The 15,261-nt window shown below is 45.7% G+C and overlaps 1 protein-coding gene across 1 annotated transcript in view; it reads right to left on the bottom strand.

Moving 5' to 3' along the window:
• Positions 1 to 15,261, bottom strand: part of pkd1a (polycystic kidney disease 1a) — a 179,628-nt gene that overhangs the window by 47,329 nt on the left and 117,038 nt on the right. Inside the window, exons 25-29 of the mRNA XM_041205943.1 lie at positions 15,099 to 15,261; positions 11,082 to 11,334; positions 6,274 to 6,469; positions 1,288 to 1,458; positions 930 to 1,073 (exon numbers count right to left, since the gene is read on the bottom strand). Coding sequence (XP_041061877.1) covers positions 930 to 1,073; positions 1,288 to 1,458; positions 6,274 to 6,469; positions 11,082 to 11,334; positions 15,099 to 15,261 — 927 coding nt within the window. The remainder of the gene's footprint in view (positions 1 to 929; positions 1,074 to 1,287; positions 1,459 to 6,273; positions 6,470 to 11,081; positions 11,335 to 15,098) is intronic.

The following is a 15,261-nucleotide window of genomic DNA, read 5'->3' as shown; positions in this document are numbered from 1 at the left end:
CGATTATGGCCGGAGGCCCATTTCCCGTCCACTCCGGAACATGAATGCTCGACGACCGAAAAATTCAGGTCTATATGTTCGTATGCCTGCAGTGAACGGGGAGTTTGCAACAGCAGGTTAGTTGGAGGAGATCTGAAGGGAAAACCTTGCCATAAGTGAGCGGAAGGTCCAAGATATCACAACTCTTATACGAATCTTCAAATCACCAATCAGGCCAGGCAGTTAATCTTCCATGGGTGCAACTCTAATGGATTTAGAAGGAAATGTGACTTAAAGAGTTTTTTTTTAGACTATAAGTAACTGAGTTCATTATAATTTTATTATCTTTAATGTAACCGACTATTTAAGATGGAGGGTATTTATCAGTATTTATGTTCTTTGACTGTCGTGTAGTAAAATTCTTTTGTTTTAAACTGTGAACCTTGTGCTTAATTCTTGTAGTAAATACCTGGATTCTTTGATCCTAAAAAAATATAATCATGTTACTGGTCTCTGCTGAGATCATCGCAATTGGTGGTCTTGCCTGGGATCATAACAGAGTTCAGAAAAGGGGGCAAGCATAATCTTTAAAATTACAGCCAGGTTCTTCAGGGTTGTTTTAAGGAAGCACGTCTTCACACAAAGGGTAGTAGAAATCTGGAACTCTCTCCCTCAAAAAGCTGTTGAGGCTGGAGGTCCAACTGAAAATGTCAAAACTGAGATTGATAAGGTTCTTGTTTGGTAAGGGTATTAATGGGTATGGAATCAAGTTGGATAGATGAAGTTAAGGTCAGATCAGCCATGATCTAATTGAATGGCAGAATGTGCTTAAAGAGGCTGAGTGGCCTCCTCCTATTCCTATGTTTGGAAGAACCCAATTACTGGCAGTGGTGTCCATTAGAGATATGGCCATGCTGGTGTTGATCTCTCTTCCAAACAGATGGACTTACTTGCAGCTAGGACTTCCTTTTCCACTAGGCCTTCATTTCTGTCATTGTCAACAGCCAACCAGTCGTTCACCAAAAAGTAATAGCTGTTATTGGTCTGTAGATCCTTAATTATTACATGCTGCAGGTACCATGATGGGGTAAGACCTAGTGAGTAAAAGGCAGGCATAATCAACATAACGATCGTCGACCCTGGATTGAGATAAGGATAGAAATACGTTTCTGTGGGCAGCACTAATAGCTGCAACTATCATTTACAGTTGGAATGTTAATTTTCATGTCAGATCATGGTGCTTTGTACTTAGACCAAAGATATGACAATTGGCCATTGCTGCTGGTGACTGGTCAAAACTTCTGTTACCTTTATTATCGTGCCAGACCCGAATCTTCCAGATGTTACCAAGGCTATTATCAGTTGCAATTTGAAATATGTCCACACTGTTCCTGTGAAAAGCATCCTCATTGTCCAGGTGTCTGTGACCACTCTTGTCCTCTCTGCCGTACAGGCTGATTCCCACGTGAGACGATGTGCCTGTTAGTTTGTGAAAGGCAACATAACACGTCACTCTCGTCAACTATTAATTTCACAACTCTTACTTTACTCTTTACAAACCTATATAAAAGGCTCATTAACAGTTCTCAGCACCCCATCAAATGGAAGGATGCCACTGTTCTCAAGGTGGTAGAGAAAGAAAGGAGACTTGCATTTATGCAGCACTTTTCATGACCACTGGATGTCTCAAGACGCTTTACAGTAGTCACTGTTGAAATGTAGAAAATGCAGCAGTCAATTTTCTCACAGCAAGCCCCCAGAAACAGCAATGTGATAATGACCAGACAATCTGATGTTTGAGGGATAAATATTGGAAAGGACACCTGGGATAACTCCCATTCTCTTCTACGAAATAGTGCCATGGAATCTTTTACTGCCACCTAACAGGCCAGTTGTTCACCATTTAACGTCTCATCTGAAAGATCGCACCTCTGACCATGCAGTACTCCCTCAGTACTACACTGGAGCATCAGCCTTTATTTTTGTGTTCAAGCCCTGAGGTGGAACTTAAACTCAGAACCTTGGGTCTCAGAGATGAGAGTGTTACCAACGGAGTCACAGCTAACACAGAGCTAACCAACAAAGGTTGTTTTAGACACCAGGAATTTCAAATATGAGGAAATGACAATTAAATTGGATACATTTCTTCCTGAAAAGAAATGACTTTGAAGGTCATCCAACAGAAGTTTCCAAAATGGTGAAGGGGATTCAGAAAATCTATCCAAGTAAATTGTTAATTTAGCTAAGGATTTGAATACCAGGGACAGAATGTGGTTCTGGCTTGTGCAGATTCAAGCCATAAGGAAAGTCTTGTTGAATATTCTAATGCAACGTTATCTTACACAGAGAAACACTGCTAAAGAAGGACGAAAAACTCCTCTGTGGAAAACTCCCTAGTTAATCCTGTTCTATCTTGATATTTACAAATATTCGACCTTGAGGCCCAAATCTGCAAAAGAGTGCAAGAAGTAACTGGGAAATGATTTTTTTTTTTCTCTGAAACTCATTCCTGTGTAGATAAAATCAGACACAAGGCTCTGTGAATAGAAGCTAGACATGGGAGAAGTGTGCAGAGAATCAAGGATAAGATATCTATACATATACACAAAGTATGCTCAAAGGAAAACTGTGGGACATTATTTGTCTCCCATAAGTGAAGAGACTGCACAATTAGAAACAACGAGAATCCATTTTATAACCTGGGTAAAACAGACTTGCCAGGTCTTACTTGTTACAGAGGAAATATGATTTTTTTCCCCTTATCTAAATGAAACCATTCATTTCAAATGAGTTTCTAATCTTTCAGTTTTTAGTTCAACAGCCTTTAACGCCACAATCTTGGCACAGATAGCCTGTTAGCATGTCAAGACCCTTTGAAAGTAGGATAACTATGCTGAAAAGCAATAAAAACAGAAAGTGCTGGAAAAGCTCAGCAGGCAGAATTTAGCCCTTAACAAAAACAGAATTACCTGGAAAAACTCAGCAGGTCTGGCAGCATCGGCGGAGAAGAAAAGAGTTGACGTTTCGAGTCCTCATGACCCTTCGACAGAACTTGAGTTCGAGTCCAGGAAAGAGCTGAAATATAAGCTGGTTTAAGGTGTGTGTGTGGGGGGCGGAGAGATAGAGAGACAGAGAGGTGGAGGGGGTTGGTGTGGTTGTAGCGACAAACAAGCAGTGATAGAAGCAGATCATCAAAAGATGTCAACAACAATAGTACAATAGAACACATAGGTGTTAAAGTTAAAGTTGGTGATATTATCTAAACGAATGTGCTAATTAAGAATGGATGGTAGGGCACTCAAGGTATAGCTCTAGTGGGTTTTTTTTTTATTTTATATAATGGAAATAGGTGGGAAAAGGAAAATCTTTATAATTTATTGGGAAAAAAAAAAGGGGGGAAACAGAAAGGGGGTGGGGATGGGGGAGGGGACTCACGACCTAAAGTTGTTGAATTCAATATTCAGTCCGGAAGGCTGTAAAGTCCCTAGTCGGAAGATGAGGTGTTGTTCCTCCAGTTTGCGTTGGGCTTCACTGGAACAATGCAGCAAGCCAAGGACAGACATGTGGGCAAGAGAGCAGGGTGGAGTGTTAAAATGGCAAGCGACAGGGAGGTTTGGGTCATTCTTGCGGACAGACCGCAGGTGTTCTGCAAAGCGGTCGCCCAGTTTACGTTTGGTCTCTCCAATGTAGAGGAGACCACATTGGGAGCAACGAATGCAGTAGACTAAGTTGGGGGAAATGCAAGTGAAATGCTGCTTCACTTGAAAGGAGTGTTTGGGTCCTTGGACGGTGAGGAGAGAGGAAGTGAAGGGGCAGGTGTTGCATCTTTTGCGTGGGCAAGGGGTTGTGCCATAGGAGGGGGTTGAGGAGTAGGGGGTGATGGAGGAGTGGACCAGGGTGTCCCGGAGGGAGCGATCCCTACGGAATGCCGATAAGGGGGGTGAAGGGAAGATGTGTTTGGTAGTGGCATCATGCTGGAGTTGGCGGAAATGGCGGAGGATGATCCTTTGAATGCGGAGGCTGGTGGGGTGATAAGTGAGGACAAGGGGGACCCTATCATGTTTCTGGGAGGGAGGAGAAGGAGTGAGGGCGGATGCGCGGGAGATGGGCCGGACACGGTTGAGGGCCCTGTCAACGACCGTGGGTGGAAAACCTCGGTTAAGGAAGAAGGAGGACATGTCAGAGGAACTGTTTTTGAATGTAGCATCATCGGAACAGATGCGACGGAGGCGAAGGAACTGAGAGAATGGGATGGAGTCCTTACAGGAAGTGGGGTGTGAGGAGCTGTAGTCGAGATAGCTGTGGGTGTCGGTGGGTTTGTAATGGATATTGGTGGACAGTCTATCACCAGAGATTGAGACAGAGAGGTCAAGGAAGGGAAGGGAAGTGTCAGAGATGGACCACGTGAAAATGATGGAGGGGTGGAGATTGGAAGCAAAATTAATAAATTTTTCAAGTCCTGACGAGAGCATGAAGCAGCACCAAAGTAATCATCGATGTACCGGAGAAAGAGTTGTGGAAGGGGGCCGGAGTAGGACTGCAACAAGGAATGTTCCACATACCCCATAAAGAGACAGGCAATTTAGCCCTTGTTGGGCGGGCTCGGTGGGGACGGGTGGGGGGGGTGGGTGGGGGGGTTGGGAAGCTGACTGCCGCCCCCGATTGAGGCCGGAAGGCAATTTCATGCTGGCGGGCCAATTAAGGCCCACCCAGTGTGAAATGCAAGCAGGAGCGCTGCCTGTGCTGGGGGTGGGGAGGTGGGCCAATGTGAACTTTGTGCATGTGCGCAAATGTGCTTGAGAATCTCCCTGAGGCACGGAGCTGCCTCAGGGAGATGAAGAGTCTTTTTTAAAGAGAAAGATTAGAAAAATGTTATAAGTGAAATTTTAAAAATTTTATTTCGTTTTTATTTGATGTTGGAAAGCTCATCCCGCCTGGGCAAAGGTTGGACAGGTGGCAAAAAAAATTTAAGTTCATTGCTTCTTCAATGGCTTTAACAGGCCTTTTAATTGTCGGCAGGCGCGCTGCCGATTCTCGTGCGCTCCCGCCGACTGAACTATTGCGCGGCTGTGCGTTGACGTCGGGATGCTCGCCCGACATCAACACACGTCATCTCTCGCTCGAGCATGTTGAGCACGTGCCCACCCGCCAAGGTGAAAATTCTGCCCAGCAGGTCTGGCAGCATCTGTGCAGAGAGAAACAGAGTTAACATTAACATTTTGAGCCAAAATGACTCTATGAAGACGCAATATGAAGAGTCACATTGGACTCACAACATTAACTCGGTTTCTCTCTCCACAGATGCTGCCAGACCCTCTTGAGTTTTTTTCAGCACTTTCTGTTTTTATTTCAGATCTCCAGCATCTGCAGTATTTTGCTTGTATTATTTATTCATTTTGCTTTTATTATTATGCTGAACAGCATATCCTCTCTGCCGTGGTTACAGGTTGGGTGCAATTATGGTGCTACATCAAGTCTCCATTCAATAATCAATACAACCCTATTTCACAGTGACCTTTATGCCAACAATAATTAGTGGGCGATGGTAGTGTAGTGGACTAGTAATCCAGGCCAATGCTCTAGGGGCATGTGTTCAAATCCCACCACAGTAGTTGGTGGAATTTAGATTTAATTAATAAATCTAGAATATAAAGCTAGTCTCTCAGTGATGGCGATCATAACAATTATCATTGATTGTTGTAAAAACCCATCTGTTTCAATAATGTCCTTTAGGGAAGGAAATCTGCCATCCTTACCTAGTCCGGCCTACATGTGACCCAGCAATGTGGTTGATTCTTAACTGGGCAATTAGGGATGGGTGGCAATTGTCTCACCAGTGATGCCCATATACCATGAAAGAATAAAAGAAGTCTGAAATTTTAAATGTTCTGTCAGTAGGGTCGAGCGCAAGCGTGTAGTGTGCTTAGTTTCAATGCACAGTCATGTGAGGGGACCTGGAAGCCTCCCCAGAAGTTAGCTGACATTTTGAAAACAAGAGGCTTCACCCTAACAATTTAAGCTCTTAAAACCCCCAAAGTTTCCTCTGCTCTGGTGTTCCCTTCCCTCTTCCAATGGAGTGGACCAACAAATTCAATAGAAAAATGATCTGCAGTACATTCTAAAAAGTGGATGTAAATGTTACCATTACGAAAAATCTTGGTTCACTATTCCTTTGCTTGGATCAATGCTTCGTGATTCTCTTTAATGTGATGGGCCTCTGCGCCCTTCACTTTAGAACTGCTTGAGGAAATAAAAGACACAAGTGAACATTGAGTGAACAACACGGCCTCTCACCTGACCCTCTGCCCCATCCGGTTTTCACCAGGATCTCATATTTGTAGAATCCATCCTTTCCGCATAAGGGGATGACTCCAACTCGATTAATGTCTATCAGGTCCAGCTTCCGAACGATGATGGCAGAGACAGCGTAGATGACAAAGCAGATGCCACACGTGAGCAAGACGATGTAATTCTTTATCACTGGTGAGGGCTGATCAAAAGAACAGGTGGAGAGAGAAGGAAAGGTTTTTTTTTAAGTGCTCTTATCCCATCACATGTCTTCATTAATCATTCCAACAGCATGGAAATCAAAAAATCCTTGCATGATTTAGGAGTGGTGCCACAATTTGTACACGGAAGCCTTAAACACATAACCTGATAAACAGTAACAAAAGGCTGGACTATTTTGACCTAACCCATATTATACTCTCTCCCAATGTCAGATTAACCACACATTGTATAATTCTCCCAACTAAAGCCAATGAATCATAGAATGATGCAACAGGAGCCATTCGGCCCATCTCTCTGGTGGAGCTATCCCATTAATCCCACTCACCTGCTTGTTCCCCATAGCCTGTAAACTTTTTTTCCCCTTCAAGTATTTATCCAACCCGCTTTTGGAAGTTATCATTGAAACTGCCTCCACCACCCATTCAGGCAGTGCAGACCTGACCATGACCATTTGCTGCGTAAGGCAAAATGTTTCCTCGTGTCCCAATAGATGTGAGAGATGCAGAATGGGCGGCTGACCCCAATATCACTCAAATTTACGCTATGGCCCAGAGTCAAAGGCTGGGATTTTCCGGCCATGTCCCGGGTGGGACCTGCCGCCGAGTGAGGCGGCGCCCCGCCAGACGCCCACTGACTTGCGGCGGGACCGGAATATCCCAGTGGCGGGTGGGTCCAGAAAATCCCACCCAAAGTGAACCCAAAGAACGTTTTCTCTGTAGTTTAGGAGGGTGCAGCTAAAGCAGCATTCTGAGTTGACAGCCCCAATTTATGATTTATAATATTCACTGGGACATGTTTGAATGAGGAGGAATTTTCATTTGTCTCTCTCTCTGTGGACAAAAAGCTCCCTCGGGCAATTGTGACCATTGTTGCGATGCTTTGTGGGGAAGTCTGTGACCCAGAACTCTTCCATCGGCCTGGCTGGAGGGCAAGCTAATCCTCATGAGACAATTGTCTATTTAATGGGATATTTGTCTCTACACAAGGAGTACTAAGCAGGAAGCTGGGAATCATTAAGGATGCTGCATGCAGCAATTTATCTCTCCACGTGTATGCTCAGAGAAACCGAATTGCCTTTCTCTCTGCTGTCTATCTTGTAAATGGAGACCAAAAGAAAAAGTCATCAGTTCTTTTTGGATCCTTTTCCATTTCGAGTTAAATTGTGCGGTTAGAGAAGATGTTGGAGGGAGAAATGTCGCAAACGCCTTTTGCATTTGAATGCATGGTGCGCGACGAGAGCAATTCCTCCTCACCATCTCTAAGATTTGTGGCTTTCAAAATCATTTAAATCAGCAGCCAGTTAATAAGCTGCACATGTTTTGACCACACAAATACCCATCGCTTACAAACAACTACTCAGGAAAGAATGGGGTGGGGGGGGTGGTTAGCAAATGTAATAGAAAATTGGGTGGGATACTCGATGGGCCCCGAGACCAACTTCAGCACCCCACCCACCCACCCCCTCCCCCGATAAAATTGAGGAAAAATAAAAATAACAGTAAAGTTTCAGAGGAAGAAGGGTTAATCTATCTTTCTCTTTCAAGCGCTGATCGATTGTCTACACAGTCACAGCATTTTTAAAAAGTACGTCTTACTTCAGAAGTCTAGCATTGGTAGGTTTTTCACTTTGGAGCTGGGGTAATTTTTGGGTTTTGGAGGAGGGGAGCTTTGACCGTCTTCCCCCTTGCCGCCAGAGTTTTTGGGCCACAGGTTGCGCTTCTCTCGTGAAGCTTCCTGGTGGCGGTGCGCCTTCAGATACCGACTTCTTTTACCTTTCGGGGCCGAGGGAAATGAGTTTCCTGTAAGGAAACCTGCTGCTTTGAAGCAAATGAAACCCAGCACCAGGCAAAGGAACTTTAACACACTCTGCGCAGCAGTGAAACAAATCCGAGCCACGAGCAGGTAAACACAGCATTTCCGTAGAAACGTCGGGCTTCCAGACCCAGATGGAAGCCATTTGCCATGGCTTACTGCATTTTACTGTGACTGATCCTCCCACTCCGTGCCTCATTAAAGGCCGGTGCTGCTACATCAAACACATTTAAAAAAAAAAATACAAACGTTGAGCCAATTTGCCCCTAGCCGGGGAACAGTCCATGTGGTCGATTTAATCATTGCAACCACAACTTGCATTTAAACAGCGACTTTAACGTAGTAAAACGCAAACCCCCAACCTCACTCCCCAAGGCATTTCGTAGGGGCACCACGAGCCAACATTTGCCTGTGGGGCAGTGTAAGGAGATATTAGGAAAGGTGATCAAAAGCTTGGTCAAAGTGGCAGGTTTTAAGGAACTTCTTGAAGGAGGAAGGGGGAGGCTTATCGGGGGAACTCCAGAGCTCAGGCCAGAGGCAGCTGAAGTCATGGCTGTCAATAATGGAATGATGGGGAATGCTCAAGGTTATAAGCACAATCTAACCACGTATACAAAAATAGCTTGTAATACAATCACAAATTGCCGACCTGACGTGTCCAAAGTAATGTTTTTTCTTTCATTTTTTTACGCCTTTAAAAATTGGAGGAAATGTAGACTGTAGGATAGGCCAAATCCTCAGCAATTCTCAATAAAAGAAAAAGCCAAACATAATTCTGTCAGTGTTGCTAACCAGCCTTATGGTATTCGAAAACAGGAAAATAAGCCTTCATGCCTGAGCTACCCCACTTCAATGGCAGGCCATGCACCACCTCAAATTGCTCCCATCTCAATCATTCTCAGTGTCATAGCCGTAACCAGCACTTCCTCCTAATGTTCCACTGCCCAAATACATCCCCCCCAGATGCAACCCGAGTTTGGAAGGAGAGAATCTAGAATAGAATAGAAACCCAACTTACACAATTACACCTTTTTTTTTTAATAGCAGGGCTGCTGGTGTGAGCTATGAGCTGAATTGAAACCATTGGAAATGCGAAAGGGACAATGTCATCACAAAGGGTGGAATTTTCCGGTCCTTCCCACCAGTGGGAATTTCCAGTCCCACTGAAATCGGTGGATGTTTGAACGGCTCGCCACATTTTACAGCCCTGACCCACTGCAATGAAGCCATAAAACTCTGCCCAACTTGGTGTGTAAAGAGAAGAATCATTGGTCATCTTTCTCTTCATAACATGACATGCTTTGATGCCATTTATGTAGCGGCGTTGAGGCTGAAAGGTCAAATTTAAACTATTGATAGAAAATGTTCCCGCCCTTAAGTAGATTCTGCCGCTTAAACACTGATGAAAGGCCCACTTTGGGCCTAAGCCTTTGGCGTGATGCAGCAATTTTTTTATTCGAGCGATTGCTTTAAATAACTTTTGTGGAGCTCTATGAAGTCCAGGCAATTTGTTGAGTTATTTTGTATCATAAACAAATCCACTGAATTTCTCAGTCTTGAGTAGTGTTACACATGACCGGGTCAAGGACAGCGCTTGCCAGCAGGACTAGGCTTGAACAGGGAGGGGACTGGTTGAGTATTCAGTGGGGCTGGGTGGAGTGGAGCCTTAGGTTTGAGGCTCTTCTCCAGCTGCAGACGGAGCACAAACACATTATTCACTTGGATGACCCTCTGTGCCCCAGATGTTTTATTTACATTGAAGGCGGCTGCACAGTGGTGGGCTGGATCCTCTCATGGTTTACTCCAAGTATAGCTTGTGACCTGCGGAATTGTCTCCCCAACTAATAGGTAAATAGGCATGGGGTAACAGATTGGGCAGTCCACTGAAACCTTGGTTTTACTTCCTTCAGCATATAAAATAATAACAAAATTATTTCCCTTGATGGAGAATTCTAGAACCAGGGGACATAGATTCAAGATAAGCGGCAGACGGTGTAGGGGGGACATGAGGAAGAACTTTTTTACGGAGAGGGCAGTGGGTGTCTGGAATTCGCTGCCCAAGTTGGTGGTAGAGGCAGAAACTTTAAACTCTTTTAAAAAGTACCTGGATCTACGCCTAAAGTGCTGTAAGCTGCAGGGCTATGGGCCGGGTGCAGGAAGGTGGGATTAGAAAGGGCATCTGGGTGTCCTCAGGCTGGCATGGACAAGATGGGTCAAATGGCCTCCTTCTGTGCTGTAACTTTTCTATGGTTCTAAGTCCTATTTACATGGCATCTTCAACATAGTAAAACATCTCAAGCAGCTTCACAGCATTATCAGACCAAATTTGACATCAAGCTACACAAGGAGGTGTTAAAGAATCATAGAATTGTTACAGTGCAGAAGGAGGCCATTCAGCCCATCGTGTCTGCACTGGCTCTCCGAATGAGCATTATGACTTTGTGCCATTCTCCAGCCTTTTCCCAGTAATCCTTGCACATCATTTCCATTCAAATAAACAACTCATGCCCTCTTGAATGCCAGGATTGAACCTGCATCCGATACACTTCCAGGACTGGTGACCAAAAAGCTTGGTTGAAGTGGTAAGTTTTTTAGGAGCAATTTAAAGGTGGAGAGAGAGAGGTAGGGAGTCTCGAGGAGGGAATTCCGAAGCCTAGGGTCCAGGCAGCTGAGCACAGCCACCAATGATGGAGTGATTGAATTCCAGGATGTGCAAGAGGCCAGAATTGGAGGAATGCAGAGTTTTCAGAGAATTTTACAGACAGGCATGAAGTACTCACAGGATTGATGAAGATGACTGAATTAGGCGGCACAAAAAGGCTTGCTCCAAACGCCGTCAGGTGTTTTGTTAAGCATACGGCCATGTCTGGCGTGGTATCTTCTAATGGCAAAATCCCATCAGTTTTCCAGCTCATTGCAGTCATATTGAAATACTGGCAAAGTGAAGTGTAGACCCCAACAGCAGCTTGTACAGAGGACGATGTATAGAAATTTGTGATGTTCAAATAATAATCTTTTGTTGTGTCATCAGTACTGAAAATAAAAATAGAATTGAAATAAATAACTTTTGCTTTGGACTGTAATCATTTTGATCTATCTGTGTGGTACAATTTGAAATTGAACAATATGCCAAGTTTTTTCTTACTTTACTGTCTACATACTGACCCTTACCCCACACACACACACACACACACACACACACACACACACACACACTATGGTCTGAATTTTACTTCCCCTCAGGGAGCAGGTTGGCAGGCGGAAGGTGGAAAGGTGGGGGGTGCTGGGCCTGTCACCTAACTGCCTTTGCTGGTGTTATACCAGAAGCAGGGTAGGTGGTGGACCATCTGCCCACCCTTAGGCCGACTGAGGACCTTAAGCAGCCAATTAATGGCCCCTTAAGAGCCTCTTCCTGTCACTGCTGGTATTTTACCAGGCTGGGGTGGGGATGGGGAGCCCATACCATGTAACAAGGCCGCCAGGTATGCCAGTTGGCCTTATGCAGGCTTGGAATGGGGTGGAGTCCCTCCTGAATGTACGCCCTGTGCCCTATGGAGGGCCTACTACTGTGCCTCCCTTGATGACCGCACCCCCCTCCCCCCCTCACCACACCGGCCTTGCGTTTGTCCCCAGCCTCCACCTTGCTGGGGCCTACCTGACTGGCGCTGGTGTGCTTGCCCCAATCACTTGCACTCCAGGCCTCTGTCGCTGCTCCTGGTCTGGAACTGACTGCAGTCCCAGAGACAGCCCTCTGATAGGCTGGCAGCTCTTGGAGGCAGGACATCCAGCCACAGAGGATCCGGAAGCTACGAATTCAGGCAACTATTGGTCTGCGGACGGTCAAATCCAGCCGTGGCTTCCAGGGCTGGTGGAGGTGGGCTCACTCTCACTTTCCAGCTGATGGGTGGGGCCCACTGCCTACACATCAAATCCGAACGCATGGGGCTGGATTTTCCCACCTTAGTTTTTATCCGGTCACCAGGGCCGTTTGCACGTCAAGGCCGAGATTCCCGGCCCAATCTCCCAGGAGGCGTCCAGTTAAGAAGGTACCTTGGGGGGGTTACCGTCCAGTTAGGAATGGCAGGCAGGTTGAGGAGACAGGAGGGGAGATACAGTGCACCTGATTCTGAGGGTGGCCGGCGGCCTTTGCCATGCCTGCAGTGAGAGTACTGCTGAGGGGAATGGGACGGGAGAGGGCAGGGATGAAATGGAGGTGCGAAACAACTGCAGGAAACAGCAGGACTATCCGTGACACCACTCCCCAGGAAGTAATCAGCATACCTGGCCATGGTGGAATATGGGGAGGCAGTGGCATAGTGGTAATGTCACCAGACTAATCCAGCAGCCCTGGCTAGTCATCAGGGGTCACAAGTTCAAATCCCCAGCAGGGCAGTTGGTAGAACTGAAATTAAATAAATCTTGATTATAAAGCTAGTCTCGGTGTGGTGACCATGAAGCGATAATTGATTGTTGTTAAAAACCCATCTGATTCACTAATGTCCTTTAGCGAAGAAAATCTGCCATCCTTACATGGTCTGGCCTACTCCAGACCCACAGCAATGTGGTTAACTCTTAACTGCCCTCTGAAATGGCCTAACAAGGCACTCAGTTCAAGGGCAATTAGCAATGGGCACTCAGTTCAAAGGTAATTAGCAATGGGCAACAAATGCTGGCCTTGTCACTGACTCCTGTATCTCATAAACAAGTTGCAGTTGCAAGCCTATGACTTCAGACTAACTGATTTGCACTTATGACATTCCAATTACAAGGAACTTCCATGGTGCTCTGACCTCCTTCTGTGCACTTGCTTCCGATGAGTTGATGGGTTGCAGATGCTGCCTGCAGAGATTCTATGGGACATGGGTAAAATTGCATTATCCTGGCAAAATGGCTGATAACTGCTTCACTAACTCCAGGAAAGGTGGGCGGAGGTGGGACCACATCAGCATACCTGTTCAATGGCATTTTTTTTCTAAATTTCTCTCCCTCACCTCAAATCAGTTTCCAAGGGCCTGGGAAGACTCCCTGATGTCTAGAGGATGTGACTCTTTGAGCCTCTTCTTTCCCACCATTGTTGCCAATGGTGTTTTTGGGAAAGTGAAGCAGTGCTGCTCTGTGGGGCATCATTGGTTTGGTCACAATTCGGAGAGTTACAGCTCCAGTGCAAATGGCTGCACCTTTGACAGGAAAAACTCACTGAAATGGACAGCCAAGTTCAGAGGGCAAATTCGGCTCCAATCGTGATCCCTGGTCCTTGGTTTAGAACCCCATTCCCCTCCATCATAAGCTCCACATCAATCTGCATCACTTGAGGTGACACACACACACACACACACACACAAACTCCGCATGCATTGCAAAATTTATAACGCATTGCCAGAAGATTTTTTTTGCTTCATTTCTCCCACAGCCTCCTTCCTCAGCAGTGTCATTAATCTCTGCGCAATCTCTATAGAAACAGGGATGGAAGGACAATCTGCATCTTCTCCAGTGACTAATGGATGAACACGTAATGATGTTCAAACCAAGGGCAGCTCAGCTCTGCTACTTATCCCAATTCCCCAGTGACAGAACTTGGCATCAAATGATGCTTGATCAGGTTGCTTGGCAATTAAGTGGCAATGTGCATCATACAAAGGATAATAAATTTGCCCAACTTAAGCCCTCAGACATTCCAAGAAGAGGACGGGCTCCCATCACTGTATTAATATTTACACTATGTGCTTTTGAGTTAATGTTAGGCAGCTCCCGTCTTAGTCCCATTACAACTTACATCAAACCAATTACTGTGGACTGAATTTTGCCGTCGGTGAGCAGGGGGCGGGGTCCGCTCACCGAGGCACAAAATGACGCAGGATAACATTGGGCGGAACCCCCGACATCATCCTGACCCATTTAAATTTTCAGGAAGGCGGGGGCGCAGCCAAATCAGCCAGTTGGCCATTAAAGGACCTGCCTGTCCAACCTTAAGGCTGGCGGGCAGGCCAGGAGCCCCGGCGGGGAATAGAAAAAACATGAAACCTCACCCACCGGCGGGATGAGGTTTCATGTAGGATTTAAAAAACTTTAGTAAAGTTTCTGTGAAATTTATTAACATGTCCCATCTCGTGTGACATTGTCACATGAGGGGGACATGTTAAGGATTTTTTTACCTTTCTATTTTTAATGTTTGAACAACTTTCAGCGATTTCCCTGAGGCAGCACTTAGCCTCAGGGAGATGTGTGCTCTTTCGTGCGCATGCGTGAAAGAGCGCACCCTCGCAGTTGGGGAATCCCCCACCCCTGCCCGCACAGAGAGCGCATAGCGCTTCCTGCTGGGCGTCACACTGGGTGGGCCTTAATTGGCCCATCCACTTAAAATGGCGGCAGGGCCCGCTTCTCCGGCGGGGATTGGCTCCCCGCCTGCCAGAGATTGGGTCAGGCCCACCCACCCGATAGGCAGGAAATTCTGCCCTGTGGGACAGAAACAAAAATTGCTGGAAAAGCTCAGCAGGTCTGACAGCATCTGTGGAGAGAAAGACAAAGTTAACCTTTCAAGTCTGTATGACTCATCTTCAGAACTAAAGAAAAGTAGAAAAGTGGTGAAATATATACTGTTTAAGGGAGGTGGGACAGGTGAAGCTGGATAGAAGGCCAGCGATAGGTGGAGGCAAAGGAGAGATTGCAAAAGATGTCATAAACAAAAGGTCGAAGGGATGTTGATGGTGGTGATACTGGCTAAAGGAGGTGCTAATGGTAACAATTACTGTGTGATCTTGACAGAAACATTTCTAAATACATATTTAAAGAATGCTTACTCTGGAGTCAAGAAGAAGGTGTAGAGCTTGTGATCTGATCCTCTTACTGATTCCAAACTAATTTTCTTTCTGGCCTTGAAGTTCTGCTCGTTTGGGTTTGTAGAATTGTGGAGGAGAACCTGAATAAAGGGCTCGGCTTCATTGACAATGGAAACTCCTGAAT

The sequence above is a fragment of the Carcharodon carcharias genome, chromosome 15, assembly GCF_017639515.1.
Source record: "Carcharodon carcharias isolate sCarCar2 chromosome 15, sCarCar2.pri, whole genome shotgun sequence".
NCBI classification, from domain to species: domain Eukaryota; kingdom Metazoa; phylum Chordata; class Chondrichthyes; order Lamniformes; family Lamnidae; genus Carcharodon; species Carcharodon carcharias.
The sequence above is the reverse complement of the archived record's forward strand: the minus strand, read 5'-3'. Positions and strand labels throughout refer to the sequence as shown.